Genomic DNA, 26,930 nt, shown 5'->3' with positions numbered 1-26,930 from the left:
GTCTACCCTCACCCCTGGCATTTTCACTGTTCTGTACAAGGCTGCTTGTTTGTTTGTTTTTTTATTGCCAAAGTCAAATAAACAGGAGAGGGTGTCATGCTTATGCATGAAATAGAATTTAGTCAAATAAAAAATTTTGGTCATTTGGTACTGACTTTTTCTTTTTAACTTTTTATTTTTGGAAAAACTAGACTTTCTGTGGAAAGCTTTTCTGTTGATTATTTTTAAATAATCATGATTTAATCAAATCATGATTTTTTTTGTTGTTGTTGTTAAGCTGAGTGATATTTTGAAGAATTTGAATTTGGCTTCATCACCAGTAATAACTGTCTCCTTGCTTCTTTGGTATGATAGTTTTGAGATGCTTGAGCATCTCATGGATCTGTAGTTGAATTTGCTTCACTGTCACCAGCCAAGTTCACTTTGTGGGCCTATTAACATATTGTTGGTTATAGTTGTTCAAGCTGTTCTGGAGATTATTTGGTAAAGTATATTAAAAGCCTTAAAACCATCTGCACTGTTTGACCCACTTCTTGACATTATCCTAAACGTATAATGTCTGGCGTAAAACTATGGTTGAGGGTGTTCATCAAAGTGCTACTCATGATATAAAAAAATTACAAATGTTAAAGATGAACAATTGGGAAATGGTTAAAGAAATGATGGTTTGTCATATGGTAGAATATTTGCATATATTTTAAAATATTTTCTAGGAATACTTGGAAAGGTGTTTGATAATGTTAAGTAGGAGGTCAGACCCTCAAATCCATTTTATACATTATTTTCATCATTGTTTTGAGTGGATAGGCATTCAGAGAGGCTGAGTTCTTTTTCTGGCTATAAATTTATGTGAGTAAAATTCTGCTAACCATTTGAAAATAATACACACCATTGCTCAATATAATCTGGGAAATAGCAATTGAAATTTGTTTTCCTTACAAGAGAAACAGTGACAATGAATCTTAATGAGTACATTAAATGAATTTAAAATCTGTTTTTATAAAGGTCTTAAGTCAGGTGCTACAAACTGAAAAGAAGACTCATGGTATTTTAAATTGCTATAGACACCTTTAAGAAAATTAGAACCCATTGTTTATTGCCATGCAAATTGCAATATTAAATGAATTAGTGGGTTTTTAAATAATTGAAATCTTAGAATGTATAATAAAGATGTAAATTAAGAAAATGAAATTCTGCATTAACTGTGAATTTAGCTAAATAAAATTATAAAGCAAATTTACCCATTAAAAAAAAAAATACTGTTACCGCGTCCAAACCCGGGCCCCCTGCATTGGGAGCACAGAGTTTAAACCACTGCGCCACCAGGGAAGTCCCCCTCATGTTACCTCTTAATGCCTCCTAATCACCAAACACCTCCAGTTTAAAAACCTTGGAGGAAAAAGAGCTCTGTTCTCCTTACAGCTTTATATAAAATCCTGGAGAAGAGTGTGGTTGGCCAGACTTGAGCATGTGCCCAATCCCGGGCCCATTAATGGGGCCAGTTAATGGGGATCATGTGATGGGCCAAGCAGGTTGGCTGCTGTGATTGGCAGTCCCAGAACAGGTGAGAGGGGGAAGTTCTTGAGCAAAATGGGTCCTGTTACCAGAGGAAGAAAAGAGATGTTGGTCAGACAAAACATATGTCCCCAATGTCTTATCTGTGTTTATGGCCAGCGAGGCACCACGAGAGATACACTGCAGTTTGAGATGTGCTTTGTAATTTTAGGGAGCTGATCATCAAGACCTAATCACCAGAATGGTTAATAATTTGACACATCTAAGATGTGAGCAATAAATGGAATAAATAAGTACTGTAATAGTTTGAATTGGAGAGAAAGATCACTGTGTGTGTGTGTGTGTGTGTGTGTGTGTTTCAGCATCCTCATGCAGGCTGTGAGCCACCTCTGACAACCCACTCTGGCAGGAGAAGATGGAGAAATTCCTGGGCCCAGCTCAGTGCACTCAGAACTCTGTCCCCAGCTCTCTGATATTGTGTGGTCCTCGAACCTCTTTAGGTTTTTATTTTCTTGTCTGGGTGGAGAGGGAAATATTATGGGAATATTGTTGTTTGGAAATAAGATCATTGACAAGAGAAGTGCTAAACTCCTACCCACAACTAAAGCAGCTAAACCCACGAAGACCTACACATTAGAAGGGCATATAGCGTATTAAAGAAAGCATTCTGCTCCCACTTTCCTGGTGGAGGTAACTAGCACCAGCACCCAGAGAGGAACTGGACAGTGTGCTAATGTCTCTTGGATATTCACTCACCGTTCAACTCTGGGGTGCAGAATGTGTTCCTCCTGCTATTTTACTTCCCCAGTTGCCTCCCTGTGGACTGGGTCTGATGCAGGTGCTGTGAGTTCCCTCTTAATCAGTTAGGGAAGAGCTTACCCCTTTCATGGGTATCTTTAAAGACTGACATTTCCTGAAAGGATATATTTCTTAGATAACTCTAATAAATAACTCGATAACAGTGAAAAGGAAAGCCAAGAAACAGTCTATGGATATTTGTGATTTTTTTTTTCTCTTCAAACACACAGATATTGGGGCAGATATTCTGAATAAGGAAGAGCAGTTGCAAGAAGCTGTACTCAAAGAACGTATTGCAAAAGCAGAAGCTGACGTATGGGCTAAGGTAAAAGAAGTTGGAAATCAACCTGAATGCATCTTTGCGGTTCTTTCATGTTTTGGATTTGTATGAAAGAGTGGAGTCAGGCAGAACTGACTTTGAATGCTGGCATCTGTGGGACCAGGGGAGCAAGTTCTTCAACTCCGTAGTCTTGGCGTCTTCAAATGTAAAAGAGGAACAGTAATACTCACTCTGTAGGATTGTTGAGAGAGTTCAATGAAATAACGTGCCAGGCACACAGTAGGTGCTAAGTAAGAAGTAGAAATCATCAGGAGCTTCCTTCTGTCTAAATTGCCCCTATGTGTGGATGACTCCTGCTCCCTTTATTCTCATGGGATTAAAACCTTTTTAGAAAGACATTCTTGTTGTAGTTGTTTATTATTGCTTAATATTTAGTATATAGTAGACCATTCGTTTGTGCAGTGTGTAATGCCCCTAAGTGCCTGTTTTTTCCAAATGCTGCGTCATAGCTGACTCTCCTTTTCACCCCCTCTCCCAGCTCCCCTTCGCTCCAAAGTCCTTGACACCTTGTCCATGCGACTGCCAAGGGCCGTGGGGGCCATTTGAGGGTCTTGGGGCTCACGGTCAGATCCCAGATGCTTCAGCGAAGCAGAATCTCAATCCTCCAGCTCCCACTTCTTCCAGTTAGAGGGAAAATGCCATATGTGACTTCCTAAAGAAAATGAGCACTCCGTGAGAGCAGGACAACCCACAGTGCTAGAACATTATTTCTCAGTTTCTCTATAAAGTAAACATCATAGCAAAGAGTGTTGGAATTGCCCAGCGTTAGTCCCAGCAAAAGCTTGGTATTAAAGTACTTCGAAAGTACAAAATGCTCCAGTGCAAAGGGTAATAGATATAAAAATCTTACTAGACATGTATCCTTATCAATAATAATAAAAGTTAAATTGATTGTGAGCCATTAATTATATACCCTAACACAAGAGAATGCTTTTGTGAATAATGTACAATTTAAATATAAGTATAACAATATACAATTTAAATATAACAAATGTTCTGGGCATTCTCTTGAAATAAAATCATGAAACCTCTTCCTGAAGACCCTGATGCAGGGGATCTGGGAGGGTACTCAGCCTCCCTCCTCAGCAATTTCAGGCTTTGTGCATTTTTCCACTTCTCTGTATTCTCCAGATTTTCTGCGATGAGCATACATTACTTTGATAGTCAATCAAGCAAGAAATAAAGTGCCAAAGAAAAAAGACAACCCAGCAGCCTGCAGTAAAGCTCTCCTTAGCAATTCCTGAAACAGTGATTTTAGCCACGGTTTGGGCCGTGTTAGGGCATCTCTGGCTGAGGCCTAGTTTGCTATGGGAGGTTTGAGACGGGAACAGAGCCAGTAGTCAGGGGCCCCAGGGTGGTTGCTAGTTTTCATTAAACATGAAAACCTGATATATATTAATAAATAAATGAACTCTGTCAAAGGCTGATGAACGCCAAAGAGAAGCAGTGAAGAAAGCCCTTGAAGAAGCAAATGACATGCACAAAATGAAAATCCAGATTCTGAAAGAGGAACATCAAAAAGATTTACAGGTTTTTATAGTGGCTTGTTTGTTGTCTTTTTAGCGGTACTTTAGTAAAAAGCTCTGGCGTGTTCCATGGTGGTTGGTTGGGAGGCCCAGGATTTTCACAGAAGATATGCTGGACTCCATGGCAACAGTGATGCATGGGTGCAAGAGAATCCCTGTGACATAATGAAGCATAATGAAGGGCCTTTGATATAATGAACCCAAACCTTTATGGGGTTAAGGTATGAAGGAGGCACCCCTGCCTGCCGGACCCCACATCCCTTGCCACTGGCTCTCTTTCCTCCTCTCAGTGCCCTTCTTCTGGACCCTCAAACCTGTATGCCCCACACTCTTTCCCACCTTGGGGACTTTGCCAGAATGCTCTTCCTGCACTTCATCAGACATCAGACATCACTGGTCAAGGGAGGCCTTACCTGATCAGCTCTGTCCTGCTACCCATACACTGTCCTTGTCAGCCCGCCCTCTTTAACAGCATCGCCACCTAGCGCTGGTGTAAGTAAATAGACTGGAGGATTGATTACTTGTTGACTATCTGATCGCCACCTGCCTGCAGCCTCCATAAGGGTGTGTCTGTCTCGCTACCACCCTCGTCCCGGTGCCAGCACGGTGCCTTGACTGTGTAAGTGCGAAAACGGGCTGAACAGAGGAAGCAGGCGCTTCTCTCCCTTCTCCTGAGCCCTCTGATTGCATCCTTCTTCCTCATGTTGCATTTACCGCGATGCCAAGAGGGACCTCTGTTTCTCAGGTATTTCCTGCAGGACCAGAGATCACACAACGAGGGGAACTCTTTCCAGCCTGTATCTTGTTCCAGTACACGACTCTGGGTAGTTAGTAAACTGTCCAGGCAGAGACCCAGGGGTTCCTTACACAGTTCAGTCCCAAACTCTGCTCAAAGGAAAAAACATACAGAACTATTTTCACACGTGGGTCACGGGAGGGACAGGACAGGGCACGATGCAGGTGTGATGATTCCTGGGCAGAGGCTGGAGGGAAAGTGGCAGAAGTGTGGACCCAGGGTTGGCCTAATTCAATAAGAACATAACGAATAAACAGTTCAGGGACCATGGGCCCTTTTGTCTCTCGTTTCGGCCGTGAGCACCTGCCATGTGTCAGCTCTGTACCAGGTGAGATTAAATAGACTGTCCTCAGAAAACTTTCTGGCAGGAAAGGGAGCTCCACCCCAGGGCTCCTAAGGGATGGTTGACCCTCCCTGCTTGGCTCCAGTGGCCATGGCACCTGAGGGGCAGGCTGAGGTGGTCCACTGCCCATCCCTGATTTCACTTCAAAACGTGAGGAGCATTTATAGCATGTCCAGATAGGCCTGCTGCTCAGCTAGCTGGGACCAGAACGGCCACACTGGTTCTTGAATAGTGAAATACTTCTCTAGCAATTGATAGATCACCACTCCCCGGGCCCCTAACACCTTCACCACCCTGGACCTCCCACAGCCCAGCAATTTGAAGGGGCAACCGTTTCCATGTGTGGGGGCCTCTAGGACCCTGCCCTGTGCTGTAGCCAGAGGATACACATTTTAAATATCACTCCTGGCATTAGGTTGTGATGATGCAAGGGTAACTTAGATGTGATGCCAGTTTCAAGGAGCTTGCATCCTAGTCTTGCTCCAGGTAATTTGATGGTACCCCATATCTATAGTCTTTGGGCTGAGTTGATGCACTTAGTGTTAAAATAGAAGAAGTCCTAAGAAATTTTAAAGAGGGAGGTTGACCTTTCCAAATTATTCTAAAAAAGTCTCAGGGACTTTTTTTTTTATTATTATTATTATGATGAATGAGTGATTTGTCTAAGAGAGGTGTGGAGGGTTGTTTCAGCTGTAGGGTCCCCAGACATAAACACCACTATTGCTCCTCAGGATGTGTCTCTGAACCACCTCCTTAGAGTCTACTTACCTGCAGATTCCTGGGCCCCACCTGACCTACAGAGTCATTGGCAGCGTATTTAACCAGCAGCCCATGTGATTCTCACATATATTAAAGTTTAATATAAACACATATAAAGTCACCCATATTCTCTCATGTTAAAGTTTGAGATTACCTGTATAGAGAGCAGAAAACCAAGTTCTTCTAGAACCAAACAGCATTACATTCTGAGACGTAGAAATCACCAGGTATTGCTCTTTTGTGATGTTAAGAATCTGGGTGTCAGATGCTTGCTGTTAAATAAAATTTCCAGGTCTTGTCCAATGGACAGATAGGATTTTGAAAAGGTGCTAATATTATCTTATTCAAATACAATAATATTAAAAAGTAAATAATAAAATGGAAGCTAAGGGAAAATGAGAGTAGGAAATATAATGAAGTCAGGTGTGAATCCAAAACTTAGAAATGTCTGTATGCCACGAGGTCCTGTGCAATTATCATAGCTGGCCCTTGAGCTTTCTGACAGTCAATGCACAGAGGAAAGTGCTATGAATCACCATGTCCATGAGGTAAAAACAAATCCGGGACTCAGGTGGCCCAGATCTTCCTCCATGTGATACCTGAGAGAAACTTCTCATGAGGGAGGCATTGTGTAATAAAGGAAGGTCTGTCAAACACCTGCACAGTAAAGAGGATGGATTTCATGAGGCTGTCTCTTATCTCCAGATAGAGGCTGATTCACTCAAAATGCATTTCAGTAAAAGTAATTTAACTGGAAGGCTTTCCATTGAGTAAGAACACTGCCAAACAGTAGGTCATTGAATTATTTTTTCGTAGCTTTAAATAGGTATTGGACATGCTGTATGAGGCAGTAAAATGATTTTGGTTTTACTAAACCATTACATAAAAGAGGGACAGGGTTTAATTCTCTGAATCCTAGTTCAGAACCCAGTCAAACTAAAGGGCTGGTGTGTCATTTTTAAATTCTATGATTCAAATAGAAATGTATTATGATAATACTTCATCTATCTAAGGCTCAACCATTCAGCAATCTCAGTTACTGGAAATGTACTTGAAAACCCAGAAATAATCCCTAAGAAGTTAAAATATCCCCTAAGACGTTAAACAACAGCCTCTGACTACAAGATAGAGACTCAGGCTTATTACCTGTAGCAGAACCTTCCATTCCCTGCTCAGTGATTGTCTCTGAGAGACAGGGAGGAGGAGGGAGGGAGGAACCTCACTGTCTTATAAGCCTGGACGGCGATTCTGGAAGGAAAACAAACTGATGAATCTCTGGAAAGACCCCAGCATCACAGCCAGCAGTGAAGCGGGAAGCTGGTGGGCGAGAATCCTGCTTTTGTTTCTAGTTCTTCCACTGACTCACTCTGTGAAATAACTTAGTTTCTTTTGCTTTGTTTTTATTCTTTTTTTAAAAAAATTTTGTTTAATATTGGAGCAAAGTTGATTTACAATGTTGTATTAGTTTCAGGTGTACAACAAAGTGATTCAGTTATACATATACATGTTTCTATACTTTATCAAATCCTTTTCCCATTTAGGTTATCACAGAATATTGAGCACCTTTGTTTCTTTATGTTCTCTCTTATCCCTGAAACAGATACAAACTGACCTTTAAATGAAAGTTTTGAAACTCCTGGATGGAATTAATTGCCCCTCCTTTCTGGCGTGTATTTCTGTTAAACCACTGGTTGCAGGATGGGGTCTGGGTCTCCTCTGCTAGGCAGCGGGTCCCGAGGAGGATTCCAGCCTCCTTCTGTCTGTAACATCGGGCCTAGCACTGTGCCTGTCACACTGTGCTGTCAGTGGACATTTCCAGGGATACAGGGTTTTCCTTGGGAGCCTGTTTCCCTCAGGTCCTGGTTTGGCAAGTGCCTCCTCTTTTTACTCGGCTGAAGGCTCCACAGGTCCTTCTACCCTGGCACAGTGGAGCCCTTGCTCCCGTCCCCTTTGTGAACAAGGAAGAGCCCCTCAACGCGAATGAGCTGGAATGCTCCAGAACGACAGTGGGGACTGGCAGGCAGCTTCCTGTGACTGCGGTCGTGTGCGGTGCTTGCTGCCCGGGCCTCAGGTCTCCTCCTACCCGGGAGACTTTCATAGTCATTATTTCTGCCATTTTCCAGGACTGACTTCCTAAGGCAGTATCGTACTCTGTATTTCTAATCATGAATAAAGATAATAGGACACTATAGAATATTTGGACAATCAAGAAAAAATACCTGTGACCCAATTACTTTTCTTTTTGCAATTCCTTTCCAGTATTATCTATATACGTATTTCATGCTAAATAGTTTGTGCATTTCTGATTTTACTTAACATCATTATAAATGAAACTTTTCCATATAGTATACACTCTTCTTTATTTTTTCCTTTTAATAGCCATGTAATATTCCGTGGTAAGGATATACCATTCCAGTTTTTTTCTTTTTCCATTTTTTTCTGTAAAAAAATATATTTTTTTATTGAATGAAAGATTCTTTAAATTCTATGGTGCTTTACAATTTTCAGAAGTTTCACACATATGATTTCATACAACCCCATAATCCCCTTTTTTTCCCCACCCCCTGTATTGCCCCTCCCCCTTCCCTCTCCCCACTGGTAAACATTAGTTAGATCTCTATATCTGTGAGTCTGCTTCTTTTTAAAATACACTCTTCTTTTAAATCATTAGGTTTAACTGGTGTACATTCCATCGGGCAGATGAATTATGATTTGAATAACGTTTTTAAACATCAAAGCTGTAACACCTAAACCTAGTTTTTCTGTTGCTTAAGGAAATGGCATCTAAGACCAAGATCGAGTTGCGTCAAAACATGGAGGAAGAACTGCAGCGAGAACACCTGGCTGCCGAGCAACGCATGGTCCACAGGATCCAGAGGATCATGATGGAGTGCCACCGGGAGAAGGTCCAGGCCGTGGAGGAAGCCCGGGCCCAGGAGAGGCACATAGCCCAGGAGGAGATCCAGGCCCAGAGAAGGTACTCCAGGGGGTACCCCTGCAAATCAGTGTCTTACTCTGTCAGAATCAACTTGGAGAAAGGGATAAGGTTGAAGCACATAGGTGGATATTTCCCAGCTTTTGTATTTTTACATTTTTTAAAAATTTACTTATTTTTTATTTTTATTTTTGGCTGCATTGGGTCTTTGTTGCTGCACGTGGGCTTTCTCTAGTTGTGGTGAGCGGGGGCTATTCTTCATTGCGGTATGCGGGCTTCTCATTGCAGTGGCTTCTGTTGTGGAGCACGGGCTCTAGGTGCACGGGCTTCAGTAGTTGTGGCTCGTGGGTGTAGAGTGCAAGCTCAGTTGTTGTGGCGCACGGGCTTAGTTGCTCCGCGGCATGTGGGATCTTCCCGGGCCAGGGCTCGAACCCGTGTCCCCTGCATTGGCAGGCAGATTCTTAACCACTGCACCACCAGGGAAGCCCTGTTTTTACATTTTTATTATGGAATATATCAAACATAGAGAACAATATATAGTATATTGTAGAATATGTGTGTGTGTGTGTGTGTGTGTGTGGTTTAAAGAAAAATAACACAAATACTCAAGGGCCTACCAGCCATCTGAAGGGACTGAAAAGTCCCATGTTCTTCCTCAACCACATTTCCTTCCTTTCCCCCCTCTCGCGAGATAACTACTGTTCTAAAAATTGTGTTTTTCATTCTATATCTCCAGTTTTAGGGTAGAAGAGGAATCAAGAAATACTTTTCCACAGGCACATATGAGTCAGTCTTCACATTCTCTAGCCCATACCATACACTACTGTGGATGGGTTACTTTTGGTCTTTTTCTTATTACACAAGTCATAATGCTGTAAACGAAGTTGACCTTATGGAAATATAGAGAGCAAAAATTGCTAAGTCACTGCTTCCTACCCCGTCCCTGTCTCCCAGAGACAATCATTTTAAAGAACGGGGTCTGTATCCTTCTGTGCCCTTTTGATGTATTTACAGCCTTATATATGTTCATAATCTGAAATAATTTTTACATAAATTGGATCACATATATATGTGTGAAAAATACCAAAGGAACCATTTTATATATGTAATGAACATTTAATGGAATTGGCCAGTTTTAACAGGACAGCAGTCAGGAGCCCTAGTGGCCAAGAGAGAACTTCGGTTTCCGAGTGTTCAGCGACCTGACCAAGCTCATGTAGCTGAAGCAGCAGGACCAAAACTGAAACCTTTGTATTCCACCTCCTGGACTAGGGCTTGTCTCTTGCTTTGCTGCTTGAGTTAACAAATCTATTTGTATATAATTAATGGGTAAAATCGTCCTTGTTAGAACTGTTTAGAATAGGGCCAAAGGTAAAATTCTGTAGGGGGTGCAGATAAATAGGAATGAAGGCTGCAGCCGCGGCTATTTCGGTGGTCCCCCCTTCTTGCACAGGCTGTAAGTCACTGTGAGGCAGAGGAGGAAGAGGCGAGAGGATTTCAGGAGAAAGTTAGAGAAGGTGGTAACTCCTGAGTGAGCTGTGGTCCAAAGCAGTGGAAGATGGTTCTCCTCTCCCTCTGCTTCCCACCCTCCATCTGCAGGAGCTCTGTGTATCCTGAAGGAGCCTCTGGATCCTCTCTTCACGCACACCGGCAGCCTCCTGCTCCCTCCTTCACTCTTTCACTTTTGTCCCCCTTTGGCCCTTTCCTCTGTGAGGTTCAACAGCCACCTTTCATTAAGCCAGTTGACTAAGATTAGGGAACTGCCATGCCTGTTATTTAAGTATATCCATCTAGAATGTCCATTTTGTTATTGATGTGTCCCAAGTGCCTGGTGGAGAACCTCACACATGGTGGGTGTCCTTTAAATAGTTATCAAAGGTTCAAGTTTGTTCCAATCAGCTGAACCCACTCTGCAGCACACCAGGTCTTATTTCGAGACATTGCTAGATTCCAGCGTTCTTTAGAGCATTTGCAGAAATTAATATATGGAGAAGGGCCACTGTTGAGGATTCCACTGTGGATCTCTTACTTGGCTCTAAACTTTCACTCAAGACTTCAGGATTCAGAATACTTACATATTGTGACAAGTTTGTTAAATGCTCAGAAAACTTTCTTTGTGGGTTGAGGTGATTGAGTTCTAAACAGATTGTCTAGGAGACACTGTACTCTTTCTCTTAAAGGTAAAAAAAAGAAAAAAGAAAGAAACTCTTGCTCGGAAAGTTTCTAAGTATTTTCTCGCCCAAGGCAAAGGCATGACTGAAGTGACTGCTCAGGGATGTGTGTGGTCATGGCTGTAATTCCTGGTGACAGCTGCCCTTTATTCCACACTAGACCATGCAAGGCCCTTTGTATGCTTCTCATTGAATCCTCATATCCCTTCCTGGGGGATTGAGTCGTCTTTCATATCTTCAGATGAACATGCTGAGTCTTAGAGAGAGGCTAAGCAACTGCCCAAGGTCACCTGGAGAAGATACAAACCCTGGTGTGTATGATACCGAAGCTTGTGACCTTCCCTTACGCCACCGTGCTCACTTCACCAGGGTTCATCAAGTGCTTTCTGGGGATGTGGTTCTGAGCTCGGGCACTGAGGAGTAAGGCTCTTGCCTCAACATTATGTGACGTAACTAAAGCATAGCTGTCCCCTTTGAGCAAGGCTAGAGGGACTTGTGCAAAGAACACATGGGTGCTGGAGGAGTTCTCGGTCCTGGAAAGATCAAGCAGAGAGTGTGTGGGCTGTGTAGTGAGGTGGGTTTCTTGGAGGAAGGTAGTCTTGGTTTGGGCCTTAGAGAGAAGGAAGGAGGTCCCATTTGTGAAGGACTGAAAAGAGTGGGGACAGCATGAGCAAACACATGGAGGGGAAGGTCGGGAGTTTAATGAGGCAGAGCCAAGGGGAGTTGGGAGCATTAATACCCCAGAGATATAAACGCGCTGCTGAAGGTTGGACTCAGGAGATGCCTCCTCTCCTCCCCGCCCCGTCTGATGTCTACCGCCCCAGCTTGGGTATCACTAATCGTCCTGCAGACCAGGTGCAATAGGTTCCCAGCGTCTCAGGTAGAACATCAGAATATATTTTCCTTATAAACACACTGGTTATAGCTAATTAAAACAGTGCTAAGAGCCCTGTAGTTCAAGTGAAATAGCTCATTGTGGGCTCACCTGGCAGATGATCTGCTATGTTCAGTGTTTCTCCAAACATTGGATGCACAAATGAATTTTGGAAACAGATCCCTGCATAACTTAGGAATTGCCTATGGAGAAATGAAGTGTTGGTTTTTACTGTACCAACACTGGGAAAATAACTGGCGAAAGTTGGAAAGGACATTTAAAAAAATATCAGATCCTTTTAAGCGAGAACAGATTTTGGTAGTAAGGAGTTTAAAGGGGACTGTCATGGAGGGTGGGAGCTGGTGTCATCTAAGGTACACTTTGAGCAGATGTACCTGAGATCAGCTCTGGTGGAGCTTTTTAGTCAGCCCCGTAGATGGACACCTCCTCTGTGTGGGTCCAGAGAAAGCCAGGCCGACCTAGTAGGAAGCTCACACCTGCTTGTGATGGAGCCATGGTTCTGGAGAAGGGGTGTAACTTCTTCCTTGGGGATTTGGGGCTGGCTCAAGGAAATGCCTTCCAGTTCCTTCTGATCTAAGCACCACGGGCTCTGATCATCATCTCCACAATCTCACCAACATCCTAAAGATTTTATAAATCATCAGCCTGAATCCTAAGGTTGTGTGTAGATGCACCGTCTGAACACTATCTATGCCTCTACTGTCCTGTGACCTGGGCTGAGAATCAGGAAGTTGGTTTTGATTCCTCTTCTTTCTGTAGCCCCTAAATCCTAGCAATAACGAATTCTGGCACTTGTGACTTTGTAATATTTCTTGGATTTCCCCCTTTCTCTCCCTCTTCCTATCCCTTTCTCTTTCATCATTAATTTAGATCATTGTACACTCAGAATGTTACAAAATAGTACAAATTGGTCTCTCTTACTTCACCCAACTCGGATTCAGTTTACCTGATATTATCAGAATAACAATTCTATAATTATTTATTTATTTATTTATTTTTGGCTGTGTTGGGTCTTTGTTTCTGTGCGAGGGCTTTCTCCAGTTGCAGCAAGCGGGGGCCACTCTTCATCGTGGTGCGCGGGCCTCTCACTATCACGGCCTCTCTTGTTGTGGAGCACAGGCTCCAGACGCGCAGGCTCAGTAGTTGTGGCTCACGGGCCTAGTTGCTCCGTGGTATGTGGGATCTTCCCAGACCAGGGCTCGAACCCGTGTCCCCTGCATTGGCAGGCAGATTCTCAACCACTGTGCCACCAGGGAAGCCCCAGAATAACAATTCTAAAATGTTATTTTCAGTGTGTTGCCCTCCTGATAAGAAATGTATAGTGATCTCTTATGCTATTGAAGCAGGCAATGTTTTCTACTGAAGGGCGGGAACTCTCCGATTTGCCCCGTTGTGTGACATTGAACAATAACTGTCTCCCCAAGCCTCACTTTCCTCACCTGTTATGCGGGAATAATAAGAGGTAATAAATACAAATAGAACCGGCTTCAGTGGGTGAAAATTAAATGAAATATAGTGCATGTAAATTGCTTAGCACAGTCCCTGGGACACAGTAAGTACTCAATAAATGGTGACCCTTGTTATTAATAACGGATATAGCCTAGTTGGTGGGAGAGGGAATGAGAAAAATAGCATAGCAGCTGGAGAGGCTCAGGACAAATGATGTTTACCTCCAGACTGGGAAAATCTGTCAGGTTTGAAAGTCAAGTTGAAAGAATCAGAGACTGAGAGAACTGCATCTTGGAGGGTAGAAGCTGGGGTAAGTCTTGGAAGGACTGTATTAGACTAGGAGGCAGAGAGGGGAGGGTTTTTATTAACAACCATAAATACTCGAATTCAACATTTGTAGGTTTTTTAATCCTCAAATCTTTAGAGGTTCTATTCCAACTAGGTATCAGGAGATATCCACCAGAAGTGTATCTCAGTGGCTAAGAGATTTGCCCTGAACCCAGACTGCCTGGGTTGTAGCACTTGTTTTGCCACTTCTTCTAATTAAGTGAAATTGAGCAAGTTGCTTGACCTCTCTGAGACACAGTTCCTCATCTATAAAATAGGCCTCATAGACTGAACTGCCTCATAGACTTGTTTGAGTAATCATTTAGTTAATATATTAATCATTGAGTTACTATTGAGTTTATAGTTGGCTGCTATAAATTCTATATAATTATATACATTATAACCAGAGGCCTATGAATTCATTCAGCAATGGTTCTCAAAGTATGGTCCCAGACCCTGTCAGCAGGTCCCCAAGGTCAAAGCTATTTTCTTAATAATACTAAGATGTGATTTGCCTTTTCACTCTATCTCATGAATATGTAGTGGTGTTTTCCAGGGTTTTATGATGTGTGATATCTCAACAGATTGAAACAAAACGAAAATCTAGCGCCTTTTTCTATTAAGCCAGACAGTAAAGAGTTTTGCCACAAATGTAAAATGATGCCACTTTTCTCACCAAAAGTTTTTTGATTTAGAAAAAATATTTTTCCTACGAGGTGTTTTATGTTAATGTTTAATGGATTTATCGATACTTCACATGAATTTATAAATGTTGGTTAAATGTCTGACTTTTAACTTTTAAAACTGTTAGAGTCACTAGATATAACCCATATGAACAAAAGCCCTTTGGGTTTCTTGGTCATTTTAAGAGCGAAAAGTGATCTTGAGACCAAAAAGTTTGAGACTGCTGTCTTAGAGTATTGCTCAGATAGAATCAAGAGTAGGGCTAAACTCACCCTGTGAGACAGTTTCCTCCCCTCTGGCTAAAGGTGAGTAGCTGGGTTGAAATATAGAAATACTTTCTTCAGGGGTTTGGAAATCTGAGCCTATTTCTTCATTTTTTTAGAACTCTGCATTCATATTTTTCTGACCACAGTGGACTCGAATCCCTAAAGTTTGCGTTAGACACTAGACTAGTGGCCTCGCCCTAGCCCACAGTGGGGAAATCAATGTGCTCCTTCCCTGCTCTAAAAAATATTTTTTTATTGTTAACATCTAATCAAAGCTCATCTCTACCAGCCTGTCTCAGACTGGTGGCTCATGTAAACCATGAAATCATTTCTCCTACATCTGCGGTGAAAGACAAAATCTTTTTTTTTTTTGGTGGCTCATCCATCTAACTATTAATATTCAACCCTTATTCCTTTCTGTAGAAAGGCCATGGAGGAACTTTTGAGAGCTGGTGTCACAGTTATGAAGGATCAAAAGAAGAGTGTGAACCATCTGATAAAGGAAAAAGAACATGCAATGAACGTCTACTATTGCGTGGCTCAGAGACAGAAGCAAGAAGAGGTTCAGGAAGTGCTTCAAGAAGCAGAGAAAACACATCAGGCCACGCTTGGAAATGTGATGGACAAACTGCTTAACACGCAGGGGGAGCTGCTGTCCATGGCGAAGCAACTGGGAATCATGACAAATTGGAAAGATTTCCTGGAGGAGGAGTTACAGGAAACCAGGGTAGCGTTTCAAAACTACATCAATTATACGTTTCCGAAGCTCTCACCGGGACATGCAGATTTTATTCTGCCAGAAAGAAGGAAAACACCTTCCAGTCTTCTTACCCAGGAGAACCAAGCAACTCTTGATTACAAGTCTTCATCTGAAATGGCACTACAAAAGACATTGTTCTAAAGGCTAAATAAATTCACTCAAAAACCATTTATTGATCCCCGGTTATGTGCAGGGGACTAGTGAGCTGTGAGCATTTTGATGGAAAACCAAAATATTCAAAAGCACATTCCAGGCTACGATGAGGTTCCAAGTCTAATGGAGGAGAGGTAACAGTGAGGGGGGTCAAAACTGACTAGGAGGGAAGAAGATTTCTTGGAAGAAGTCTAAACATACTTCTGTATCTGGCTTTACTCACGTTTACATCAGACATTTAACTATTTTAGTATTTGTTGCAGTTAAAAAACAGTAAAGGGACATGTTCTTAGATGGTTTCCGTTGTGGAGAGGTGTGTCTAGTAATCCAGTATGTCTAGTAATCTAGTCTAAAGATTATTATTTGGTGAACTGCAATAGCTTTGTAGGAAAAAAAGCAAAGTTTCTCAGATTCAATAGGATAAAACTTAAATTCTGGGAAGCCTATATAAAATAATTCAGAAAGGACTCTCTTATATTTGCCATTTGTGAAAGAAAAATATGTCTTTAGAGGTCAGATTCCTTTGCCTCAGGGATGGGGAGTCCCCTTATGTTTATACCCAAGCCCAGGAGTGCTTGGAGCTCATCTCCTGTAGGTCAAAATGCAGAAAATCATTCTGTACCGCAATGCTCAGGACCAACAAATGTCAACATCTACTGAATTAAAATGGAAGAAAACCCAAGCCATAAAGACTGCTCCAAAAAAATCTATCCACTTTAATGTAGCATCCTTAAATTATTAATCACCAACTTATATTGGTGGCTTTAAAATTAAATACCTGGAAAGCCATTTTCAGTAAATTAAAAAGTGCTATTGTCAAGCAGGCCTTAGGTGGATTTGTTTATATTGACCGGTCTGGGATTTCCTAATGATAAAAGTAGTGATGTGTTTACAACTGCATAATGGACTACACTCTCCTAGTGTTTAGCTTCCTGATTCTGCAGGACTACTGCGGTCCATACTAATCGATTGCCTAGGGGCTGGAAGTCAGAACATTTATACAGTACTTTACACTGCTTCTTCCAGCACGTTCTTCTCATAGCAGTCAATGGGATAGGCAGGACAGGGGTGGTTGTTATCCCATTTTGACAAATGATAACATGAAAACTACTATGTACGTATTTACATGTGTGAAGCACTTTTTTTTAAGTTGAAGTATAGTTGATTTACAATATTGTGTTAGTTTCAGGTATACGGCAAAGTGATTCAGTTATATATATATGTATTTTCAGATTATTTTCCATTATAGGTTATTACAAGATATTGAATATAGTTCCCTGAGCTATATGGTAAATCCTTATTGTTTATTTTATATATAGTTGTGTGTGTATGTTAATCCCATACTCCTAATTTATCCCTCCCCCCACCTCTTTCCCCTTTGGTAACCATAAGTTTGTTTTCTATGTGAGTCTGTTTCTGTTTTGTATATAGCTTCATTTGTATTATTTTTTAGATTCCACATATAAGTGATATCATATAATATTTGTCTTTCTCTGTCTGACTTACTTCACTCAGTATGATATTCTCTAGGTCCATCCATGTTGCTGCAAATGGCAATATTTCATTCTTTTTATGGCTGAGTAATATTCCATTGTGTATATACCACATCTTCTTAAACCAGTTGTCTGTTGATGGGCACTTGGGTTGTTTCCATGTCTTGGCTAGTGTAAATAGTGCTGCAGTGAACATTGGGATACATGTATCTTTTCAAATTAGGCTTTTCATCTTTTCCGGTTATAAGCCCAGGAGTGGAATTGCTGGATCATATGGTGATTCTATTTTTGGTTTTTTAAGGAACTTCCATAGTGTTTCCATAGTGGCTGCATCAATTTACATTCCCAACAGTGTAGGAGGGTTCCCTTTTCTCTACATGTGAAGCACTTTAAAAACCTTAATATTTAATCCTCACAATGACTTTTGAAAGTAATTATAACTGCCCCCAATTTATAGAGAGGGAAACCGAGGCTCAGGGAGATTCAGTAACTTTCTCCAGGGCACACAGCTAGTGACAGAGAGGGAATTCAAAATATCACAAGGCACAGGCAGATGGTTACATGAGAGAGACCTGGGTTTTGCAGACTTGAATAGATAAGAACAGCAGCTGACACTGGGGAGTGCTAGCATGTGCCAACTGTGCGTACACAAGTGGACTCATTCATGTTCACAGCAGGCTGTGAAAGGTAGGAACCATTAACACAGGCACAGACAGGTCAAGTCACTTTCTCAATGTCATACAGCGAGGAAGAGTCAGAGCCGGTTTCAAATCCACAGAGTCAGTCTTCAGCCCACGCCTTCCATCATTATTTTTGTTCAGATGTAAAGGCCTTGGTGCCTGGTTGGTTAACTCTGCAGGTGCGTGTCTTCGTGGCTTCTCTGATGAGGACCAGAAGGACGTGGTCTGTCCTCTACGGCATGCATCATTTTTGTCCCTTCTAGAAGTGAAAGGAAGTTGTACCTAGGATTGTGTGTCTGAGTTATTGGAGTCATTCACCAGATTCGCAGCTGAGCACAAGGAAGGAAAGCAGAAGGAAAGCATCTTCTGAAGACGTTCACTTCATGGCCACAGTGAAGGTGTGTCTTTTGGTATCAGTGATACAGTGCGTAACATAAAAAGAAAGCAGGCGACTTATTTTTGGTTTGGAAAAAGGAATCTAGCTTCTCAGGCTTCAACCAGATTGGAATAAATTATCTGTGTTTTTAGTATTTTCCTTGTTTATATTGATACTTCACCCTCAGCTCCCACCCCAATCCCAACCGTTAGCTCCCTTAGGGTTTTTAAAGTAATGTGGATGCTTCCAATAAGGGCAGAGTTAGAGATCTTGTTACTGTCCTGATCCCAGCTTGACCTGCCCACCAGAGGACTCCTCCCCTTGCTTCCCCACAGTGCTAATCAGCCCCCCTGTTGTAGGGGTGATCACAGGGGGTTCTGTCAGGACAGACTGACCTGATCCCAGAGCCCCACTTGCTTTTCCCCTTAGAGCCTGGAGTCAGCACGAACCACGGAGGGGAGGGGACCTCTTCAGTCCTCTGTTCTCATTCTGCTCTGCCTGTCCCAAGGCCAAATTGAAGAAACGGTATCTTTACTCTTACCCAAATCCTTCACTTTGATCACTTCAAACCACAGTTCTTTCTAGCTTGAATGTCTCCAAGATATACCCCTGAGAATTAAAGTTCAAAGTGGATGGATAATCTGCTCTAAAGGGCCGAAAAAGCTGATAGTAAACTAAAAATGAGACCTCCCTCATATTTCCATAATCCCATCTACGGAACTTCTCAGCAGTCTCTCTTATTTTTTATTTTTTTAATACATTTATTTATTTATTTATTTTTGGCTGCGTTGGGTCTTCGTTACTGTGCGCGGGCTTTCTCTAGTTGCGGTGAGCGGGGGCTACTCTACGTTGCGGTGCGCAGGCTTCTCACTGCAGTCGTTTCACTTGTTGCGGAGCATGGGCTCTAGGTGCGCGGGCTTCAGTAGTTGTGGCTCGTGGGCTTCAGTAGTTGTGGCACATGGGCTTCAGTAGTTGTGGCTCGCGGGCTCTAGAGCTCAGGCTCAGTAGTTGTGGTGCATGGGCTTAGTTGCTCCGCGGCATGTGGGATCTTCCCAGACCAGGGCTCAAACCCGTGTCCCCTGCACTGGCAGGCGGATTCTTAACCACTGCGCCACCAGGGAAGCCCTCAGCAGTCTCTTGTTTCCATGATACTGATAAGGATGATCCTTGTGGATAAAAAAAGGAAACAATGGAAAATACAGCAACGACCACTGACTGAGCATCTGCTATGTATCATCTATTGCACTAAATTCCTTACTAAACCTTGTCTTACTGAAATCTCACAGCAACCCCGTATGATGCCTCCTATTACCCCCATTTTGAAAATTAGGAAACTGAGACTCAGAGAAGGAAAGTTGCTTGTTGAAAAATGACAAATTGTTTGACTGCAGAGCCATGTGTTTTCCACAGTTACAGCACAGAGCCTAATTTAGTGCCTGTGTAAACACTGAGTAGGCGTCAGGGGTGCACTGCTTTCAAAACACATTGGAATTGTAGCGGGCAAGTCTGAATTACTGTGCAGAACCCTTGCTCTTCCAGTGGGCATGGGCTGGGAGCCAAGAATTGATCAGCCTTCCCTGAATGTGCTTGAGGAACCCTCCTGATACGGAGCCCAGGGAAGAATTTATGGAGGGGCATAACCCAGAGCTCCCCCTCACCACGCAGGTGTCCAGAAGGGCAGAGTCCCTGGTGGGTCCTGAGACAGATCAATTGCCTGAAGCTCAAAGGTGAGAATTACAATGTCAAGTGAAAAACTGAAAGTGAGGTATGTCTTTGAAATCTCAGTGGGACACTTACTCAAATTTTCTAACAAAATCTGATTGAGACTAAGGCTATTTTCAGAAAGAAAGATTCCCTGAGTGAACCAATTTTTAGTATAACTTGTCTTGAGAACACTTAGTAACTCTCCTGGTACCAATTACTTTGAGTACAATACCTAGAAAAGCCACTCTGGATCTTAGATACTAAGCCCCATGCAAGTTATTAAAATTGTAACCATTTTGGAAAGTTACTTTAAAAAGAGCTTAGGGAATTCCCTGGTGGTCCAGTGGTTAGAACTTGGCACTTTCACTGCTGGGGCCTGGGTTCCATCCCTGGTCAGGGATCTAAGATCCCGTAAGCTGCGAGGCGCAGCCAAAAACAAACAGACAAAAGAGCTTAAAGTGCATTTTTCTTAGTTGTCTTAGAGGCTCCCTGTACAGTAGGAGTCTATGCAGCTCCCATGGTTTCTGATATTTAGGAAGCTATGTTAATTCCTGGAGGCCATCTGGGAACTTAATTGGAGGACCCTAAGAAATTACTGTAGTTAAATTTTATAGAAGTCATTCCACCAAGAAAAGAACCTTGTTTTTAGAGACAGTAGACCTGTGCGCTGGGAAACAGGTGCCTAGCGTCCCTAGGAGAGATGGAGAAGCTACCTCACCCCCATAGCAGTCACAAAGCACAGGGGTCGGGCTATTTAGTAATCACTGGACCTTTATGTGACAAAGAAGTCATTCTGGTATTGTCTTTCTCTAACTTTGATTCCATTTGACCTATTCATAGCCTGCATATTCTAGCTTTGGGGGCCTTTTTTTTCACTGACATCATGTAGACACTATTTGACAAAATAGGTTTGTTTACAGAACAGAGGGTTTTGACATTCTGCTGCCTCTAATAAGCTCTCCTTTCTGCTTGGCTGAGATCACTCAGAAGAGGAAAGAAGAAACCGTTGCCTTTTGCTGTCCAGTTATTGGAAGCCAGGGCATGCGTGAGTGCTTCACCTGCGTTATTCAGCTCCTGCCTCATGGCAACCAGCTAAAGAAATTCAAGCACATCGAGGTTGGGTATTCCGCATCAAGTCACTCCATTTGAAAAGTGCAGATGCATTCAACGCAATACCATCTGATTCCAACTAGCAGGATTGAAAACCAATGGTTTTACTCTAGTTAGTTCTAAATAGAAACACTTTAATATTGAATTGAATGAAGTTCAAATTATCCTTTTCTACATAGCAACTGCATGTTAGGTCTTAAAATTAGCAAGGATCCAAGTTTATCGATCTGCCTTTCCTTACTTTTAACCATGTGTGATATTTCCTATTCCTCATAGCACTCTTTCCATCTGACCTGCTTTGGGTGTCTATTTCCTACTACTGGACTTTAAGATCCACTGGACTCTCTCTGCTGAGGGCCCATAACAAACTCCAGGACCAGGTAGTATCCTTGACATATCACTCTATGCATAAGTATTTCCCATCCCCTCTCCCCCGACTCAGTATTCCCAAGGAAAGCTATTTCTATTACTGGTCCATTTGAGGGATTATCATTTAATTACATAATAGAATGTATCCATAGAGTTATGCATTTCAGCTAGAAATCTACATATCTCTAGAAGCTCTACAATCTGTTCTAAAGAATCTACATCTCTAGAAATCATAGAGATGTATGGGATATTAATTATTGATTTTGTTTATCCAACATGCAGTAGGAAGCAACCTACTGTATACCAGGTGCCGTGTTAGATGCTCGGGTTCTTGGTACACGAAATAGTTGGTGGTCCTTACTCTTAGAGAAGTCAGCTAAGTGGGTAGAAGGATAGTGAGTACGTGCATTATAACACTGTCGAGGGCTGGAGAAGTAGCAATAATGGGCTCACAGCTCATTTTCTAACTCATGTCATGTTGTACTGCCAAGGCGGTAATACCTACCATCAGTAGCCTGCTAGCCAAACTGGTACTCTTGCTCTGTGCTAAGTCCTGTCCACATTTGTGAAGGAATGGCTTGATTTAAATTTTGTTTTCAGCAAAGTGGATTCTACGATCTCAAAGATAAATTTTCCTAGTTCTCATACGGTTTTGTTCTTCTTGAGGTTGTTAGGTGGCCACTAGTAGATGGTTGTTTCCCCTGTCGGTTCAGGCCAACAGCTTCCTACTTGACAAAACACCATCTCTGGGTTTTCTGGAATACAAGGAAATTCCAGCCTCTTTGTCAGAGGCCTCAGGAAGACACAAAAGACAATGCTACAACTGCTGTCACCCATTCCGGGGAGTCCAGAGTCATGGTCTGGCTTCATACTCTGTGGTCTCAGAGATACACTCAGTGGACTTCGGCCAGAGAGCATCCGCCAAGTAATGGGAGCATTGTGGGAATAAACCCCACTGTTCTATTGCTGAGGAATTGAGGCAAGCTGCTCAGGGAGAACGACACTCTAGAAGGGTGTGACCAAGTCACCCCTTGGGTCTCATCTCCAGGCCTTTTCTTTGCCTCTTTCAGTCATCAACATGAGACTGATTCCCTGAAAAGACTCCCTGACAAACAAGTAGTATTTGGTAACTGTTAGTTATTATTATTTTTCATCCCTACAGAAATGAGATCACAAGTCATATATGGCTCTGCATTTTTCATGCAGATCCTATAGCCACTGATTCTAATTTTTAGAATGTACAAATTTTATTAATTTTTATTTCTTCAGTATTTTATGGATATATATATATATACATGGATGTGAATTATAGTCTATCTACTGCTTGTAGATTTTAAAGTATATTTAGTCAATGGTGAGTAGAACTTTATTTTAGCTTTAAAAATTTAATCTTATGAGATGCCTGCTGACATTTATTTTAAAATTGTTTTATTCAGTTCCTTTTTTTCTCTTGCACCCTGTGGAGTATGTTTATTGACTACAGATGTTAAGCACTTTGCTAAGGAACAGAAAGCTGCAAGATAGAATATGTACTTCACCAGAGTGGGTGCATAGAAACCGGCTGTGTGTCTGAATCTTTAAGAACTCAAGTGGAAGGTATGGTTACAAGTTTAAAGGTCAGAATCACAACACACAGACTTGAATTGGAATGACTGCAAGATAGTTTCAGGATTATAAGACTTCTATGTAAAAGAAGTTAATAAAAGGCATATTAAGGTAAGTCCCTTATAATTATGATTTTGAACAAACTGCTTTAAATTATGCTATAGCATGAAAAAAACAAATGAAGGGATATGAGGATCGTGGGGCTCAGAGCCCAGAACAACAGCCCAGGACAGTCATAAAGATGAAACTATGCTTGCTCCTGCAACCAGAAGTCCAGCAAGAATTAGCTCAGAGACAAAATAGGAAAAGACTTTGTTTTTCAATGATTTCAGTGCAGTAACGGTAATAGCTAGGATTGGAACTGGAGAGTGTGAATGTAATCGGAACCCACCAAAATACTTCAGGGTTGCTATTGTTACTGTTGTTTTTGATCTTGGTCTTGGCATTGTTTGAGAGGTAATAGACAAGCTGATTCTAAATTTTAGGTGGAGGGATATATGTATACCTATAGCTGATTCACTTTGTTGTACAGCAGAAACTAACACAACATCGTAAAGCAATTATACTCCAATAAAGATATTTAAAAAAATAAATTTCAGGTGGAAAAATAAGCAGCAAGAATTTTTAGGGATATTCTGACAATAAATGCAATGATGGGGCACTAGCCTTTTCACTCTATGCCATTAGAAACTGAAAAAGTAGTCCTGGGGCATGAACAGACACGAGAATCAATGGTACAGAATAGAATTTAAGAATAAAATGTAAAGGTATAGGGAAAACTTAGGGGTGTTTTTCCAAAATATGGAACATTCCATTTCAAATCTCTTTAATGTCACTTATTAATTTAACATAAGACAAAAATGGCATCTTGAAATAGTAAAGAAAAGATGCCTTATTTAAATAATGGTTTGGAGGTAACTAGATAGTCATTGAGGGCAGAGATGATTGAATCCTATCTTATAATTCATTAAAATATATTCTAGGTGGACCAAAGGTTTAAAAGTAAAAGCAAAACTGCAAAAATATTAGAAGTCACTTGAGAATGTTTAAATAAATCAGATTGAGGATAGCCTTTTATGTTTGTCATAAAGCCCAGAAGAAAAAAGTATTAATAAAAATGATAAATTCAACTTCGTTAAAAGCTTTTTAAAAATCTGCTAGGCCAGAAATCATAAGCAAGGTCAAAAGACAAACCACAAACAAGAGAAAAATATTTCCATTTCCTATGTAGGCAAAGGGCTAATTTCTCTACTATATAGATAACTTCTAGGAATCAATAAGGAATGGATCAGCAATCCAATAGAAAAATAGATGAAAAATATAACTAGAAAATAGAAAAAGAATCAAACATCATTTAAACTTATGAAGAAATGTTCCAATCACTCAAAATAAGAGGAATGCAAATTAAAACTTCATTAAAAATTCATTTTCTACCTATCAGACTAGCAAAGATAAGAAATTATAAAACTGTGCTGGTAAAAGTGTGAGAAAACAAACACTGTCATACATGGCTGGAGGGAACATAAATTAGTACAAGTTCTATGGAATTCAATTTGGCAATACCTATTATAACTAAAAAGCATATACCCTTTGACCCAGCAATTCCACTTCCAGGAATTTATCCTACAGATATTCTTATACATGTAAAATAATATATGGACCAGATTGTCATTACAGTATTATCTGTAAAAACAAAAGACTAGAAACAATAGAACTGGTTATGTAAATTATGGTACATCTTTCTAATGCTGCAATTCCAATGAAATAATAAGCTTCCATAAAAAAGGAGAAAAAAATGTATGTGCTGATAAAAAACTTCCTAGACTTCCAAGATATATTTGTTGAATGAATGAATATGTCATTAAGTGAAAAGTCAAGGTTCTAATGATATGCATAGTATAAATCTATGTATCCATTCACCTATTCAACAAATATCTTTGAGCATCTGCTCTGTGTCAGGCATCACACTCCACACTTGGAATGTGTCCATAGCAAAACAGACAAAGATCTCAACCGTAGTGGAGCTTACATTCTGTTAAAGGGGACCATCAGTAAACAACAAATGTGAACATAATATAGTATATCCGAAACTGGTAAGTTCTATGGGTAAAAATAGAGCAGAGCGTGGGAGATCGGGGGGCTGGGGGAGGGGAAGAAGATAACGTGCATTGTTACAAACAGCGTGGTCAAGTTGGGCCTTAGAAGGCAAAATTTGAAGAGACTTGAAGGAGGTGAGGGGGTTTATGGAGAGGATCTGTGAGAAGAGAGTGAGGAAGAGGCCCTAAGGCAGGACTGTGTCTGCTGTGCGCTGGGAGCCGCAGAGAGGCTGGGCAGAGTGAGCTGGAAAGAAGAGTAGGAAAAGGTTCGGAAGATGATGGGAGGCTGGTCCATGCAGGGCCTTGTAAGGAGGCTGACTTTTATTCTGCATGAACAGGGAACCATGCAGGGTTTGGAGGTACAGTGTGGCATTTTAGGGCTTACAGTGTAAAAGGATTCCTCTTGCGCTCTGTGGAGACTAGGCTGTGGGAGAGCCGGATGGAAGCAGCAAGAGCACCGGGAGCCGTGGAGGGCAGTGATCCTGCTGAGAGGGGCCGTTGGCTGCCGCCTGGGAGACAGCAGAGGAGCTGGTGGGAAGAGACCAGACTCTGGAAACATTTTCAAGGTAGTGAGTAGGCTTTCCTGACAGACTGGATGTGGCGTGTGAAAGAAAGAGAGGGATCAGGGACGACTGAGCAGCCCGAAGGCTGGGGTCGTGATGGACTGGATGGGAACGCTGCAGGGGAAGCTTTCTGGGGGGAAAAGAGCAGGAATTCAGTTTGAACATGTTGAATTTGAAACATCTATTAGACATCCAAATGACTGTTTAATCGATATCATCTCTAGATGGTACATAGAGCCATGAGTACGGATATGTTATTATGTGTTTGCTTGTATATGTATAAAATATCTCTTTTCTAGACATATACAAAAATCTGGTCATTCTGGTTGCCTGTTTAGGAGAGAATTGAGTGGCTGGGGATCAAGTGTTGAATGGAGCCTTAGCTTTCATTGTACATCAGTTTAAACCTTTTAATTTTGAACCATATGAATATATTATAGTAACAATTAATATAATGTTTAAAAATAATAAAAATTACAAGCCATATTATAAAACTCCTACATAATGTTGCCTAAACGTTTTTTTCTCGTTGTTAAAAAAAATTTTTTTTTAAATGCTGAGAAAAGGATAGGTTAGTTTTACTGATTCCAAAGACATTTATTGAACATCTATTATATATGATACTGAAATTTTTTTTATTTTTAAATTTTATTTATTTATTTTTGGCTGTGTTGGGTCTTCGTTGCTGCACGCGGGCTTTCTCTAGTTGCGGCTAGCAGGGGCTACTCTTCCTTGCGGTGCACAAGCTTCTCATTGTGGTGGCTTCTCTTGTTGTGGAGCATGGGCTCTAGGCACTCGGGCTTCAGTAGTTGTGGCACTTGGGCTCAGTAGTTGTGGCGCACGGGCTTAGTTGCTCTGCGGCATGTGGGATCTTCCCAGACCAGGGCTCAAACCCGTGTCTCCTGCATTGGCAGGCGTATTCTTAACCACTGCACCACCAGGGAAGTCCTAAGATACTGAAATTTTAAAAAAATTAACAAGATATGGTCTCTTTTTAAACACAATAATGTGTTAAGTTTGAATGTAAATCTGCCTGTCTGTTGGAACTAATTAGTAGCAAAAGCTACAGTTTATTAGGATTAGCAAACAGCTGATTTATAAAGCACAGCTGCTGGGGGGTTTTTTGAATACAATAGAGTAAGTAGGTATCACATGGTTATTCTGACCCTCAGAAAGGATTCAGAATTATTTTATGATCCAAAACTAAATTAAATAGC

The 26,930-nt window shown here is 41.4% G+C and overlaps 2 protein-coding genes across 2 annotated transcripts in view; both read left to right on the top strand.

Annotated features, from left to right (window-relative positions):
• The window catches only part of C12H6orf163 (chromosome 12 C6orf163 homolog), a 39,351-nt gene extending 22,814 nt beyond the window's left edge, over window positions 1–16,537 (top strand). Inside the window, exons 3-6 of the mRNA XM_036871224.1 lie at window positions 2,544–2,638; window positions 4,076–4,183; window positions 8,852–9,054; window positions 15,228–16,537. Coding sequence (XP_036727119.1) covers window positions 2,544–2,638; window positions 4,076–4,183; window positions 8,852–9,054; window positions 15,228–15,705 — 884 coding nt within the window. The 3' untranslated portion in view covers window positions 15,706–16,537. The remainder of the gene's footprint in view (window positions 1–2,543; window positions 2,639–4,075; window positions 4,184–8,851; window positions 9,055–15,227) is intronic.
• A 6,610-nt stretch (window positions 16,538–23,147) lies between these two features.
• Window positions 23,148–26,930, top strand: part of CFAP206 (cilia and flagella associated protein 206) — a 62,018-nt gene continuing 58,235 nt past the window's right edge. The window contains exon 1 of the mRNA XM_036871507.1: window positions 23,148–23,165. The gene's annotated coding sequence lies outside the window, so the exon portion shown is untranslated. The remainder of the gene's footprint in view (window positions 23,166–26,930) is intronic.

This window comes from Balaenoptera musculus, chromosome 12 (genome assembly GCF_009873245.2).
Source record: "Balaenoptera musculus isolate JJ_BM4_2016_0621 chromosome 12, mBalMus1.pri.v3, whole genome shotgun sequence".
Taxonomy (NCBI): domain Eukaryota; kingdom Metazoa; phylum Chordata; class Mammalia; order Artiodactyla; family Balaenopteridae; genus Balaenoptera; species Balaenoptera musculus.
Note: the sequence above shows the minus strand (reverse complement) of the source record. Positions and strands in the feature narration are given on the sequence as shown.